The sequence below is a fragment of the Brachyistius frenatus genome, unplaced genomic scaffold (genome assembly GCF_029030835.1).
Source record: "Brachyistius frenatus isolate BFR_SWC_R1_liver_20210118 unplaced genomic scaffold, ASM2903083v1 Contig_162, whole genome shotgun sequence".
Taxonomy (NCBI): Eukaryota; Metazoa; Chordata; class Actinopteri; family Embiotocidae; genus Brachyistius; species Brachyistius frenatus.
The window spans coordinates 118,137-133,841 of NW_027210761.1; the positions used below are offsets into that span (position 1 = coordinate 118,137).

Below are 15,705 nucleotides of genomic sequence, written 5' to 3' on the forward strand. Positions count from 1 at the left end.
GAGTGTGTTTGCAGAAAGCAGGGAAAGTGGTGAGTAAATATTTATTGTCCCAGAAGGCCACATTAACACACTACGCCAAGTTATCGTCCATTTACTCAACAGAAACAGAAGCCCCCTGTATGTGTGTGTGTTTGTGTTTGTGTGTGTGTGAGGAAAGTGTGAGATGAGAGAGGATCACTACTCACCGCCTGCAGAGTGTTCCTAGCGAGGGTGAGTTTCTCCTCACAGTCCAGAGCCATGTTCTGGATCTTATTGGCTCTCTGAAGCAGCAGCTCTAACCTGAAAACACACACACACACACACACACACACACACACACACACACACACACACACACACACACACACACACACACACACACACACACACACACACACACACACACACACACACACACACACACAGAGATTAAGCAGGCATGTCCCTGAAAATGTATTTGATTTGATGTGTGTGTGTGTGTGTGTGTGTGTGTGTGTGTGTGTGTGTGTGTGTGTGTGTGTGTGTGTGTGTGTGTGTGTGTGTGTGTGTGTGTGTGTGTGTATTATCCCATTTCCCACCATGTGGCCATAACGTTCATTTAAGAGCACCATCTATAAATGGGACACCACAATTCTCCAAAATTCATTATTAATAAATTTGTAAGTCTCAGGAATTTCATTATTAATGTCATAAAAATGTATAGTATGATGATAATATAGTGTATCTCAGAATCTGCTATTAATTATCACAAACAAGACGTCATTTTAACCTGTTTGAACCAGAGGCGGATTCATTATCCCAAAGCTGCGCTTTCAGAATACAAAAATATTCTTGAAAAAAAATCTATTTATTTATTTTATGGACGATTTTTCATGTCATGTTCCTTCCGTTTGCAAAGCAGGGTGTCCGTACCTCTCCACAGCCGGCCGTAGAGCCTTCTCCCTCTCCAGCATCTCCAGGATCAGTTTGCCCCATTCGTCCTCCAGGTCATTGGGATGGAGACCCTGAGGAAGCTTAATACGACCGAACTCAATCCACACCTGGACACACACACACACACACACACACACAGGGTAAATATATATACTAAACATCCCAGCATGCTTCACTGCAGATCCACACACAGTCACTAACGATCTCATAAGGTACAGCAGAGACAGCTGCTCTGCTAACATCAGCTGACTCAGGAAATAAAAAATAAAAAAGGAGCCGCTATCATCAGCTGTTATGTGCTTGTGTTCAATCCAACAATCCGCTGCATTGATAATAACACAACAGCAGAGATGACTTTGCTCCGGGAGGTGAACGCATGACTCGACCTCACTCATCCACATCAGTTCCCCCCTTCCCCCCCCGCTCCACCCCAACCCCCCGAGCTCGACCCCGTGACGCACACGGAGCCGAACGCCGATCGCCGTCTTACCTCCAGCAGCTTGTAGAGGTGCTCGATATGACCTTTCTCAATCTCCTTGGCGGGGATCTCCGTCTCTTTGAAATGGACGTACTCATTGTAAAGTGCCTGAAAGGGGGGGGGGGGGTGGAGGGGGCAGAAGGTGGTGTTGTGAGGGGGGGTCGAATGTTAACGTCGTTTATATTCACCCGCTTATCAGAGGTGAAAGCTTTTAAAATCACAGCCTCTGTCTCTCTCTGGGTGGTCGCTGCTTCCTCCTCCTCCCTCCCTCCTCATCTTCAGTCTTCACTCATCTTTTAATTCACAGCTGCATCCTTCCTCACATCGTCATTCCCTCTTTCATGTCACGCCTTTCTTCTGCAAACTAATTCCCGGGTTCCTTGTTCTAATCTGAATTCTTCTTTGCTCACCTAACACCTCCGTCTGACGCCGTCCACATTATTAAACCCTTCTACTCTCCGCCCCTCATTTCCTTTTATTTGTTCTCTTGGGGGTTTTAAAGAAATTGCTTGTCAGCTTCTTTTTTTGTTTGTTTTCAAGGCTGGTTGGACTGAGCGGATGTAAGATGAGAAGATATGATGGGATTTGATTCACACCATAGCAACCTGGTTGCTGTGAGAAAATTAGCATTAAAACAGCAGAGAAAGGAAACCTACACCTGTATGTCCCCAATTTACACAATTTTTGGTGACATATTATGTTTATGTATTATTTCAGGTTATTTATCCTTTATGTTTGTATACAATAGAGTCCCTTGTTTTCCAGCTTTTTAGGTGCTTTTTTTGTTTTTATATTGAATTAATTTCGTCTTGGATTTTATTTACTGCTCATGTATATGCTAAATATATCCATCCAATATCCGTTTTGTTTGTTTTAATTCTGTTTGATGCAGTACTTTGGTCCACTTTGCTCTACTTAAATGTGTTATATAAATAAAACTAACTTGACTTTTGTAAACAAAAAAAAACAACAAAAATCAGTTTGACAGAATTTTAGACAAAATATTCCCGAGACAGAAGTGTGACGCTCACCTTGAGTTCCACAGGGTTTTGTGGGAAGTTCTTGTTGGCCATGACGGCCGTATGCTGGCGGCTCCACTGGAGCAGAGACGAGAACCTGGACTGGTACTCCGACCAGCGCTGGTCCACCTCCTGATGACGGAGAGGGAGAGACAAAGAAGCAGAGATGAGGGCAGTTAATGGAAACTCGTACATCATAGAATCACAGATTTAGTGGAAAACGGATATTCGTGTGATTTATAATGAATGACTGTAACACTATTCTATTAACGGCATCATTATTTAAAAGTTCCAGTTCATTAATTAAGAAGCTGAACAGTCAATATGGAAATAATGTTTCTGCAGAAAACGGAGCAAAACACTGAAAATCAATGCACTGAAATATGTATTAAAAGTTAACAGAAAATGCAGCAACATTGCAGCAGGAATGCACAAAATGCACAGCGTGCAAAAATTAAGAATCGGCAAGATTACCAGTAAAGCCCAATAAAGCCCATGTGAGAAATTCTAATTGAGTTTGTGCGTGATGCAAAAGTAAAATAAAGTTATAACCGGCTGAACCAGAATGAGACGTACGTGTGCGGTGATGCCCTCTCCTCCCTCGGGGATCTTCGGGAAGGCATCATAGATGGAGGAGACGTACGTGATGACCGACTTCTCGTCTGGAGACGGAACATCAACATCTGGAGAAAATCACAGAAGATGAGAGAAAGAAAACGGCAGGAATTATGCAAATGGTTATTTTATCACATTAAAAAAAATCTTTAAGGACCTTTAAGGTTTCTGATACCATTTGGGTCTAAATTAAACCCGAGCTAATAAATTAAAAGAGAAACTATTAACTAGAAAATATGTAAATATGAATGTATACTACAATATAAAAAAAACTATGCAGTCTCAGCAAATGCTTGTTTGCGACATACAACTTAAGAAGTTCCACAAAATTAGACCATCACTCAAAGTAAACTAATTATAAATGTACGGATGGAACAAAAATTACGTTTAAACCACAAAAACAACATTATCCAGATGTTTTTTACTGGTCCGATTGACCAATGTTAGATCAATGATATTGTAGCAACAGAAAAGCTGAAGGCTTGACTGGCAGGAAATACATTTAATAGTAATAGTGACAAATTGATCACACAAGATTTAAGAAGTCAACATAAACTAAAATGTCAGTGTTCTTGAAATGAATGGAGGATTTTAAAGAGGTTTGCGTGGGGAAAAATATGAAATTTAGGACCACAGAGGGAGTCTCTCTACACACAGGCTGAGGCTGGAGTTGAGTCTTTTCAAAATAAAAGCTGGAGACAAACAAGATGAAACAAAACTACCCAAGCAGCATAAATAACATGTAGTTGTCGGCTTTTCCTGTCATATACACCACAACCGAATAAAATCACAGTTACTAACATCATGTGAGGTATTATAAAATGGAGGCTCCCTGAAGATCTGCCTCAACTGTACCCTGAATGAACAGAAAGTCAGCTGCATAGTTTAGACGAGAAGAGTCTCACCCTCAGCGTCCAGCAGACTGGTCACCCCTAACGACTCGGCGATCTCGAAGGCTTGCTCGAGGTTCTCCCGGTTACTCTGTCGCGACACCGCCTCCATGTCGATCAGGTCGGGCCTGAAAACACAAACGCAGTGTTGGTGTGCTCCGTGTGTTTGTGGGCGTCAGACTCTAATCTCTTGAAGCTATTCAGTATCCTGGAAACATGAGTCTACAGAATAAAAAAAATGCTTTTTATGTATTTCTGATTGAATAAAAAAAGACCAAAAAAAATATTTTCACCACAAAACTGAAACATATTTTTTTTTTACATTTAATTATTCTATTTTTTTTTTTTTAAATAACAGTAAGTGATAAACCTTTTAAAATGTAAATCAAGCATGCTTGAATTATTATTTTGGAGAGTCTTGAAAAGCCGAATGTATTTGCATTGAGGAGATTTTCTCAATTTGAATTGTCACGTGTGTAAATCCGTTCTGTATTCAGACTTTAACTCAAACTAAATACCGAACCAGGTGAAACCGTCTCTGACCTGTATCTGTGCAGCAGAGCGTTGAACATGCGTCCGTCGCTCCAGGATGAGGTGAAGTTGACACAGCGGAGGCCGGGGTAGCCTTCTATCGCCTGCTGGCTCCATAGTAACAACTTCTCTTTGGCTGTGAGGTCGCCCGACTCGCCGCTCACGTAGATCTCTGAAATCTGGAGGGAACAGAGGGGGTGGGGGGTGTTAGTGTTAGGATTCATCACAGCTCACTGCCTGCAGAGGTGTGACCAGAAAGACCCCCCAAAAAAAATTAAACTAGCATTCAACTGTTGAGTTTTGTAGTCAAATATCCCGAAACACATCACAGTCTCATTAAAGAATCATAAGACTTCAGCAAGTGCTTTCAAGATTTCTCTCATTTATTATGCTCTATCTACCCATATTAGCTTCTCCTAATTGGCTCCTCTGAAATCAGGAATAGAATTAAAAATCTCCTCACACGCACATGGTGAAGTCCTATGTTATCTGAAAGATCTAATGGTCCCATATTATCCTACCAGAGTACGTTGTGGTTCTTAGTGGTTCTTCTGTGGAACCAGCTCCCCGTTTGGGTTCGGGAGGCAGACATCCTCTCGAATATTAAGATCACGCTTTAAACCCCACGTTTTGAGAAAGCTTAAATTTAGAGCTCGCTCTGGTGACTCTGAACCATCCCTCGGTTATGTTGTTTTGGGCCTAAGTTGCTTCTTTTTTGTGTTTTAATGTGGTTGTTTATCATATTCTTTGCAATTGTAAAATGTTTTTGAAACCATGCTAATTAAAGTCTGTAAAATTGATTTGCATTCGTGATGCATTCACCATCTCCCCATCAGCTCCAATGACTCAGCAGAAACGACCACATGCTGTGTTCCTGTATCAACACTAAAGCGATTTTACTCACTTTCATTCAACCTGTTGTCTCTGTTCAGACTCTCTTCTTTCTCTCTGACAACAAATGTGCAAAGTCAGTGTAAGTGCGACATCTACTTTCTGAGATATGAAGACACGTATTTTAATTGTATAACTTCCCCCCGATTCCTCTGCATCTGCAGTGCAGCCCGTTCGTTAGCTCCCTCCCCTCCCCCTCCTCCCCCCGACACGTCGCTTCCTTTTCCCCTCCCTCCCAACCTCGATCTGTCTGCTCGGTTTTTCCTCTCCTTTCATCTGTTCTGCTTCAGATGCTGATCAATCTGCTCAGCTGTCTCTTTCTTCCTCACGTCGTCTCCACTTTGGGGTTTATTTCCACCGAGAAACGGCTGAACACCAGAGACGAGGTTGAACACACACAACATGTCTAGGAAATGTGTTAAAAAGACCGAGTAACCTCTAAAAGGGTTAGAGTTGGTTTTCATTTTGCATCATCAGTGAGGGTTTTAGCAGCATCTTTTAGATCAGGGCTCTCCAACCTGTAGCTCACAAACTACCATAACTATGCAGTGTTTTCCAAAGATAGACTTATTTGGGCGGGCCAGGCATATTTGGTGATCAATTTCAGCATTTTCTTCTATCTATTTAATTTGTAATCTGTCCGAGAGAACGACGCACTGTGTCTGTGTAGCAGCGGTTAAGCTCCGCCCTTCATGAAACACAGAGATCAGAGGACAGAAACACAACAGAGACTGGTTTGGGTGGAACTCAGCTATTTGAATAAATATGATTTATCTTCAATTCTTCTTGCAGTAACTATTATCAGTCGCCAACTCAGGCCTTTTTCAAAATCAATAAGTAAAGATGTCAATTTCAGGAAATTATTCTTAGATATCCCCAAAACAGCTCTATTTGATGCACCTACATACACAAAACAGATGCCTTTTAGTGGACGCCGGGACACGCAGGTCCTGAAGGGCCTTTTGAGGACGAGCCTGTTTACTGGTGCCGGGTCTGAAGAGTAAAACAGATTTCCATGGAGACCGACAGCTGCTTGATCTGTGTGTCCACCGAGCAACACGGCCGCTTTAACCACCCTTCTTCCTCTCAATTTGCCCTCTTTAGGTCCATCTGTATCTGTCCGCCGCCACAAAGCCAGAGTGACGTGTGTGTGCGGTAACTGTCGGTGCTTGGCTGCCTTTTACTATCATCAGTATTCTTCTGGCCTCCATCCTTCCCTCTCGCTCCCTGCTGCTGATATAGAGCGGTATGAAAGTCCAGCGTGTGCCAGGAGACTGCAGCAACAGCCAAAAAAGTCAGGGAGGAGGGAGAAGGGAGGAGGGAGGAAGAGGAGCAAGGCCGGCAACGTGAGGAGAGCGGGGAGGGGTGGTAACTTGCAAGCGATATCTACCAGTAGCATCTGTTAAGTCCACATTCATTCAATAATTCATCAGACGGATATGCCCATGTATGCACACGTAGAAACATGTATGACCAAAAAGTTCCAACAGGTAAATGTTTCCATCCACCTAGACGTGTGTGATTACCGCTAGCTGCTTAGCATTCCTCACCAGTCCGTCACTGAGACCACAAACCGCGCTAATATAGCAAACGTAATTCAATTCAAACGGGAATCTAACAAAGATGAATTGACATGAAAACATGAACGTGTGTGTGTTTTCCGCGTCTCTGCGTGCATCCACAACCTCCCTTTTTGCAGAAAAGAAACACAGAGAGCGTCTAAAATCCTCCCTCTGAATGTTGATACGGTTCTCTGTGTGTGTGTGTGTGTGTGTGTGTGTGTGTGTGTGTGTGTGTGTGTGTGTGTGTGTGTGTGTGTGTGTGTGTGTGAGGGCTGCATCTGCACTCCCACTGCAACAGCACCCCGTCCTCCACTCACCGCTCCACACATCTGACATACTTTCATGTGAACATTTATATATTTATATATGAAGGTGATTTAATCGGAGGTACTCGGCTTCTGGCAGCAACAGATAGATATGTTCTTGAAAGACAGCAGCTCATTAACACGTGACTCGAGCACAGGATTCCTGTCGGCTCCATTCACTGAAGAGATACGGCCTTGAGCTCCTGAAAAAAACAAGTGAACCTTGAGCTTCGAATGTTTTACTTCACGAACAACCGAGCACGGATCTTTTTCTACAGGCCTGATAACTTTCTGAAGCCGTAATGACATGTTGTTGTAGCTAGAGAGCTATACTGTCTGCGGTAACTACCACTGTCTGGTTGGCGCGGTAGTTTATGCAGAACAATCTCTGCAGTCAGCAGAGCATGTCGGCTTAAAGTCACCTGCTGCTTTAAATTAGCCTGCTGGGTATTCTTCAGCAAGCAAACAAAGCCAAAACGTCAACTTAGCAACGGTTTAATGAAGTGAACTGACTCATCTGAAAGCCTGAATGAACAATAAGACTCCCGTCATAGTAACCTCAGTATAATCAGCTCTACCGTACAGATATGTTCTTTTTTTCTATGATTAGTGAATAAACTCGAACAGAGAACAGGAAAATGCCTCGATGACTGAATGAAATAAATGTGCATTTTAGAAGTCATCAAACCAAGATGGCAACCGACGATGACGTCGAACACCGGTTCGTGAACGTTATGAAGCCTCGAGTTCGGTATTTTGGCCGTCGCCATCTTGCTAGTTCGGAATGTTTTTTGCCGGTATAGCGACCATATTGAGACGAGCCGGGGAGGAAGCGAGCGGTGGATCTGACTGATCTGAATGGAAACCTAGCAACATTAAGCCCGCCCACTGATAGTGGAAACCTGACTGCACCACAGGCCTGTCAATCCAACAGACACCCCCAAAAACAATTATTTTTAAGGCCTAATATCTAATTTAAGACGGGATTATTTTCAGATGGATCAACATAAATTTAATAAAATGGAGGGGACTTTAGCTAACCACAACAATAATGATTTGTATTTCATGAGAGAAGTTGAATGGGAGTCTTTGGAGCCGGACTTTTTTTTTGGGAGCCAGCCCCTAGTGGCACTCGGTGGTATTGCAGTTTAAGGCACCTCCGCATTGCCCTCATTTTTCAGAGCCAGAAGCCAGGTCCATTTTTATATACAGCCTATACATCAAACTGAGAGAAGGCAGCCAAAACACAATGAAACAATACAACAAAACAGGATAGAGTACTAATTTCCACCCAGACTAAGTATAGGCTCCACACAACAACAGATCTGGTCTCATGACATGCAGAGGTTACATTCCTCTCCACGGCAGCTTCAAAAGCTCATCGTGTGTTCAGTAACTACAGTTTACACACTAAAGTGAGTGCAGGTGTGAAGTCCTGGCGATAACACTTATCTCTTAGTCTAAATTTACTGCACATATCCATGCATGATGTCCAAGAAATGTTACTGCATTAAAAATAGAAGCAGAGAGACACAGAATCAGACGGATGTGAGCGAGATTAGATCAGGTTTGTGCAGCAGCTATGATCCAGTCACAAACATCCATGATCCACTAACAGCCCCCCGGGGCCCCGGACCAGCCCTCTTTTAGAAACATGGCCTCTTTGAAGTTTGTAGTGAGAGGAGGGAGGAGAGCGAGCGAGGGATGGAGGGCGGACGGCAACGGTGGGAGGGAGGATGGAGGACAGACAGGAGGAGAAGATGAAAGGACAAAAAAAAAAAAAAAAAAAAAAGATGGATTAATTGTTTTATTGGCACGCAAATAAAAAAGTAAGAGGACAGATGGAGGGTGGAGAGACAAACGATGGACGGATAGCTTCAGACACAGAAGGACGGAGGTATGGATATATATGAGTGGTGTGTTTTCAGCGTGTTGCAGGAATCCCCCCCGAGGCTCAACGAAGCACCCGTCTCGCTGATGAATGCGCATTTCAAATCCCTTTTTATGCAGAGAAGGCCAACACACACCCACATACAAAGGACAGCTGCACTTTAAACTGAACACAGAGACATCCTGACACACACACACACACACACACACAATGATGCAGGAACACACTCAAGACAGCAGTATTGATTATTGCTGCCCAGTAAAACACTCCTAACCAGGGCGTCTCTGCAGAGCCGGGATCTACAGTCTGTGTTTCTCATGACTCAGCAGAAACTGTGCATCCAACGAGACCACATAACACAACCTGACACGACGTCAGCCGCTGTGCGGCACTCCCTCACTGTGCTGCCTGCATCACGCGAAGGGGAAGTGAACAAACTATTGCAGCCGCGGTGAAAATCAGCCGTCACCTGCGAGCTGTGTCGCTGCAGGGACTGCAGCAGCCGTTTCCTTTTCAAGGTGAAGGAGAGCTGAACGGCTGTAAGCTAGCACAGGAAGGCTCCGTCCTGCAAGTCAGCCTCGATCCTTTTTTTCCGCAGCCCACATGTAAACAAATACTGTAAAAAGAAACACAGGGCTGGACTGAAAGAGGCTGAGGCCCATGCAGATATGTGCACGTGTGCTTTGCAACACAAGGTCAAAATCTTCCAGTCATGATGGATGCTGTTATTGTTTCATCGCCTCTGGCAGTTTTGTTGTAACCAAGCGACAACCAACGGCGACGTCACCCGTTGGTTTTGTGAACGGACGTTATGAAGCCTCCAGTTCAGAATTTGTCCGTCGCCATCTTGCTAGTTCAGAGCAGGAAGTGACCATATTTGGAGGAGCGAGCGGTGGATCTGACTGATCTGATTGGAAACTACGTCCCGCCCACCGATAGCTGTAACCTGAATGCACCACAGGCCTGTCAATCAAACAGACACGCCCCCAAAACCACAGCTTTTTGAGGCCTGTTTTCTAATTAAAAACTTATTTTCAGCTGGACCGTCAGATAAGAAGAAAGAAGCTCTTGCTATTTGTCATTTAAATTTGTGCAGATATCAACAGGATAAATGAACAGTTATCAGAAAACAACACACTGTCACAAACATTTAAGGCTGTGCATCATAGCCGGTTCATGACCATACAAAAATAATAAGACATTTTTTCAATGAGATGTAATAAAGTAACATCCCAGCAGGTATGGCCGACAACCTTAATACGTTTTAAGTTTTGCTGCCTTTATACGTAATTTTATCACAGAAAAGTTCATGGGCAACTAGAACATTTAACATGAACAAGTTTAGCATCAGCACTACAACTCATCATATCAACACTTGTATTCAAGACTTTTAGCTACTAGCAGCTACTGACTAGACGGGAAACTGTAAGAACAATATGCTGAAGATGCTCAAAACCAGCAGAGAAAGAGTGTCAATTTTCCACAAAATATGCTAATGTGAACAGATGCCACCCTTCGGATTACCGGTAAAGAACCCTTTCCAGCCAAAACCCCTGCAGCTAGACAGACACAGACAAACGTAGTTACACCGAGCGCTTTTCAATCGGTAGGAAATGACAAGTTTGAGGTTGAAGGGAACCCCGGCATTTAAGGCAATGACCCTTTTTCACACACACACACACAAACACCCGGAGAGTCTGTCTCCCGCTGTGAGTGTGTGTTTTGTGAAAAAAAAAAAAAGAAAGAAGAAGGAACAGAGGGGGGATGGAGGGGGAGGGAAGGAGGGGAGGAGGGGAGGAGGGAGACGGTCTGGGCCGCGATGATTAGGCCAACGGAAACAAAGAGGAGACGTTTAGGGCCTTTCAAGAGCTGGTAACACACACACACACACACACACACACACACACACACACACACACACACACACACACACACACACACACACACACACACACACACACACACACACACAAAATCTCTCTAAACCTTAATGACAACAAATCATGGTGCACAGACAACAACAAAGGCACCCTGTAAATAACCCGCACTCAAACCAATCAAGAAGAGCTGTGAATGCATCTCTTAGCACCAGAGACCACCGGTTTGGAAAAAGGGGTCCGAGCGAGGGGAGTAAAACCGCTGTAGTGATGGAGAGTTACGGCCGGTTCAGACCGAAGGATTCACGACAAGACGAAATTGTGGGGAAAAGTTGCAGCAGGGTGAACTGGCCCGTCTCAGGTCAACACTGACGATGCCGCCTTCGACTCGTCTTGCCGAGCCGGATGTGGGCAGTTTTAGGGTGTAAAGCGCGATGGTTAGTGAAGACACCGACTTCTGGAAAAGGCCGAACTGCTCCAGACAAAGACACTGACAAAAGAGGGAAGATCTCCCGTCTCAAGTTCACAGCACAGATTTGCATAAGCCCCTCCCCCCGGGGCGGCTTTAGATCCTCGAACCCTCTCTGGGTTTGTCTTCGCTGTTTCAATATTAAAAATGCAACTTTAACTCAACATCGCTATCCTCGCTCATGATATAGGACGCTACAAATTATATCCAGTGATTAAAAAAGCCAGAAAAGTCATCATTTCAAATAAAAGAACAGAGTCATTGTTGTGGAGATGTTACACCGTCTTGTTTGGGTGCTTTGGTGTGAAATGGCCGTTTTAAAAAGGTTGCAGACTGGAGGTTTCCGAGTACTTTTTAATGCTCTTTATAAAACTGTGCAACTACCACATTTTTCACTGATAATTTATTCACAGAAAATCTGTGAATAATAGCCATCAGAATTTCTCAAAATGAAATTCATGTTCTTTGCCTGCCTGTTTAGTCCAATAAAACAGTCCAAAGCTAAAAGTTATCTATTTTATATTTGTAAGCACATATGAGAAGATGGAGCCAACAAATATTTGGCATTTATTTGCTAGTAAATGATGGTTTAATTGTTGATTGTGTTTCTGTCAATCTTCTAACTTTTCCAACCTTTTTGCACTTCAGGGTGAAACATGTTGTTTCTTCACAGCCCGTGCCTGCAGCCACAAAGCTTACTGGTGTAACACGACTGAAGACAAAGAGATAAACATCCAGGACAGTTGGCTGAAGGATTTGATGTCAGGGCACAAACCTGTGGCAGGTAATTTAGAGTCGCCTGCTGCACTGACAGCGGACTCTCCATCATGGAGTCCAGTCTCTCCGACGAGCTGCTGGTGAGTCCTCCCCAGTCCGTCTGACTCGGAGTGGTGCCCGCCGTTTCCGGAGAGGTAAGCGGAAGGTCGCTGGCGTATCCCGACTCCAAGAGGGACGCCCTCTCTTGTGCGCAAGCTGGGGAGTCCAACCTGAATCCCTTGACAGACGTGGTCTCCTGAATCCGCAGCTGGTTGGAGGACACCGGGGTATCCCAGGCAGATATTTTGGTTTTACTTCTGTCCTCCACAGGCAGTTGGATTTTGAGGATATTCCCTGTGACCGGAGACGGTACAGGAGTCTCTTGGCGTACCTCCAGGTCACCGTCGTGTTCACCCCTCCACACTGGGGAGCCATAGTCGCTGGGATACACCGTTCTCACCACGCAGAGTTTCCCATCCACCTCTCGGATATGGACCACACCTTTGCGCTCCCTCTCCGAAGGCGTCTGCACCAGCCGAGACGTCCCTTCCGGTCCTTCCTTTTCCCCTCCACGTTCCTCTTCCTTTTTATCCGCCCTCGCTTTGTCTTTTTTCTCCTTCTTCTGCCGGAGTATCCACGGTTTCTCCAGGACCCCTTGGACTTTCTCTTTCACGCGACAAACCCTGCCTCCACCCGGAGTGGTGCTGCCCAGAGCCGGGCCCGTGTTCACCGGGGTGGTGGTGGTGGTTTGGCTCGGGATGCTGGACACGTCTACGATCGCACTGACCGTGTCTTCCTCCCCTGGAAGGCAGAAGACCCCTCTCCAGGCCGGGCTGGGCTTGGGGGAAGCTTCAAGTATTCGGTTGCCCAAAAGCCCCCCGAAACTGGAGCTCGCTGAGCCGGGGGAAAGCGTATTGCTGTGTGGATTAAGTTTGGAACAAGTTAACAGGGTATCAGGCACTGTCGTTAGAGTCCTAGCGCTAAAATCTGTTTCCAGAGCTGCAGCTTTTTCCTCCTCGTCCTCCTCGTCCTCGTCTCGTTCATCGGCCTCGTGGCCTCTCTGTTGCTCGTAGTCCTCGTGTTCTACCTGTCCTTTCCTGCTCCTCTTGCCCTTGTGCTTACGTCGGAAACGTAGACGCTTCTTTGGTGAAAGTGGCGGGACTCCGGCGAGCTCCCCGTCCCGAGGAGGCCTCACACAACCCATGGAGTTCCCCATGTTTGTGAGGTTGACAGAGAACAAAGTACGACAGCAAGGCAGGAAGTTAGTTCATGAGAGGCCAAATTAAAGTTCATTCAGGTTTACATTTTAAGTCCACTCCTTTACAGTTGCGCGAGACAAAATCCCATCCTTCGAAATAAGAGAGGGAAGGTTCAGAAAGTGAGTGACAGCTCGCCCAATGATCTGACACCTCTGAGTAATGTGAAGTTCGGAGGAGCAGGTTTCACTCCATTTTCAGTGGCACCATCTTAAATACAACAGGGAGCTGTCACAGAGGGAAGGAGGCAGAGTCCTCGGGCGGTTATCGGTGCGATCACAAGGCAGAAATCTGCAGGCTGTCGTGCCACAGCTTCCCCCCACCCCCTCTTTGTCCTTCCTCTTCCCTTCACCTGACCTGACTTCAGTTCAGGCGGAGCAGCGGCCGGCCGTGCCCCCTCTCTCTAAGGACCCTGCTGTTCTAACAGTGTATGTATTTGTGCAGGCAGCTTTAATTCTCCTGCTTTTCTCGATCCAAGAAGACTCGTGGTCGCAGTCAAGGACGCGGGGATACAGTTATGTCAGCAGAGGCGCACCAGGGAGGAGGATAAATTCATTTCGGGCGTCTGATTTATCACCGAGCGTCTGACAAGTTGGCCGTTACCTGGTGTCAGGCAGGATGATGAGTGCGGGAGAGAGAAAAACGTAGTGCAGTAGTCCAGTGCTATTCAGCCCCATTAGTGATACTCCAGCTGCTCCCCGCACGCCTCGGTGTGACATGAGAACAAAGTGGGAAAGTCTGAATCTGTATGTACAGCGAGATCGTTGGATGAGATGGAATCAGTGGCGGTCTCATCTCACTTCTTGACTCGATATTATAAATTCCTCTGGGTGCCCGAGTGAGATTCTTTATTCCATCATCGACAAACCACAAACAAAAAAGAGGCTGCGGTGTGTTGTCAGATCCAGATGTGGGTTTTATCCAGGACCTCTCTCTCCACTCAGACCATCAGCCGTCCGAGCTCATGAATTAATGATGCCTCTCCCCTCCGACTGTGGTAATGTTATTGCAGCGCGAGAGGAGAGAAGTCACACAAGAGATCAGGAGGAATCCTATCCGCCGCGGGACGTAGTACTAACGGCGATGCTGTCGATATCCCTCGTAGTACTGGCGAGCCCTTCGTCCCATTCTGCCGAGGCAGCACAGAGTCCAGATTGGGTTTGTGGGTGACAGGAGTGTGAAGTCAGCCAATGTTGCTCCAGATTGCAGGGGAGATTCAGCCAATACTCTGACAGCTTGTTAAATACTCGATCAGAGCATCAGCTTCCCGCCCCGGCGCTTCTCCTCATCGCCCTCCCACGGTTTATCCTGCTCATTGAGCCGGCGTCTCACGTGACGCTTCAATCCTCGTCTGCTCGGGCTGCTGCTGTCGATATGTTGGGATTTAAAAACGCGGTGTTAATTTCTCCCATCGACAAGACTGGCAGGAGAGTGGAAAGTCTTTCAGGCAGATACCTGTAGAGTCAAAGCAGGGGTAGTCCAGAATAAATGTGGAGGCAGACAATTGCAGACAGACTCCACCTTAAGCTCCCCAGACAGCTCGGCATCACATGCCTCTCCTCTGGATATCGGTGCGAAGACTCTCACCTCGCTGTCAAGACTCCCCCGAGGACGCAAAGTTGGCTGCGAATTGTGCTCCTGTACACCGTCCAATCGTAAAACCTCCCGCGTCCTGCTGTCAGTCTGCCAGTTACTCAGGCGAGCTTCCCCTTCATCAGGTGGTGCAGTGCGACGATGCAACAGCCCGACAAAATCCACAGTTTGCAGGAGAGGGGTGTGTGTGTGTGTGTGTGTGTGTGTGTGTGTGTGTGTGTGTGTGTGTGTGTGTGTGTGTGTGTGTGTGTGTGTGTGTGTGTGTGTGTGTGTATTTAAGACCAGGTCTAAAGCAGACCGGGCCTCTCTCGTTGTGTTTCTCCTCTCTGGTCTCTTAAATGCTCCTCACGTCTAGTAGATCCAATTATGAAGAGGCATCTGTGGTAGGAGCTGGACTCTGAGGCAGAAGAGACCGACCGGTCCTCCGTCGACTCGGTGAGATTTTGTAAAGATCCAGTTCGAGCAGCAGACCTGCTTCAGCTGTGTTGTGTATCTGGAGCAGAGCCAAAGGGATTCGGCTTCCAGTGAAGGGCAGTCCCGAACAACACACAGCGCAGAAAGTCCGCACTCCACGTCCTCTTAAAAAAAAAAAAAAAAAAAAAATACATGGAGAGAGAGAGAGAGAGAGAGAGAGGAAAAAAAACAAAAACAACCCAGAGC

General features: G+C 45.9%; 1 protein-coding gene across 26 annotated transcripts in view; it reads right to left on the minus strand.

Moving 5' to 3' along the window:
• macf1a (microtubule actin crosslinking factor 1a) overlaps positions 1 to 15,705 on the minus strand; it is a 230,337-nt gene that overhangs the window by 105,093 nt on the left and 109,539 nt on the right. For 14 of the 26 annotated variants that reach the window (XM_069716788.1, XM_069716784.1, XM_069716785.1 and 11 more), the window contains 7 exons: positions 4,458 to 4,624; positions 3,930 to 4,042; positions 2,986 to 3,092; positions 2,422 to 2,541; positions 1,403 to 1,498; positions 892 to 1,019; positions 186 to 279 (listed from right to left, as the gene is read on the minus strand). In XM_069716788.1, the coding sequence (XP_069572889.1) occupies positions 186 to 279; positions 892 to 1,019; positions 1,403 to 1,498; positions 2,422 to 2,541; positions 2,986 to 3,092; positions 3,930 to 4,042; positions 4,458 to 4,624 (825 nt within the window). Of the gene's footprint in view, positions 1 to 185; positions 280 to 891; positions 1,020 to 1,402; positions 1,499 to 2,421; positions 2,542 to 2,985; positions 3,093 to 3,929; positions 4,043 to 4,457; positions 4,625 to 12,215; positions 15,631 to 15,705 lie in introns of those variants that run through there. The other 12 variants (XM_069716768.1, XM_069716773.1, XM_069716772.1 and 9 more) reach the window with 4 other exon arrangements.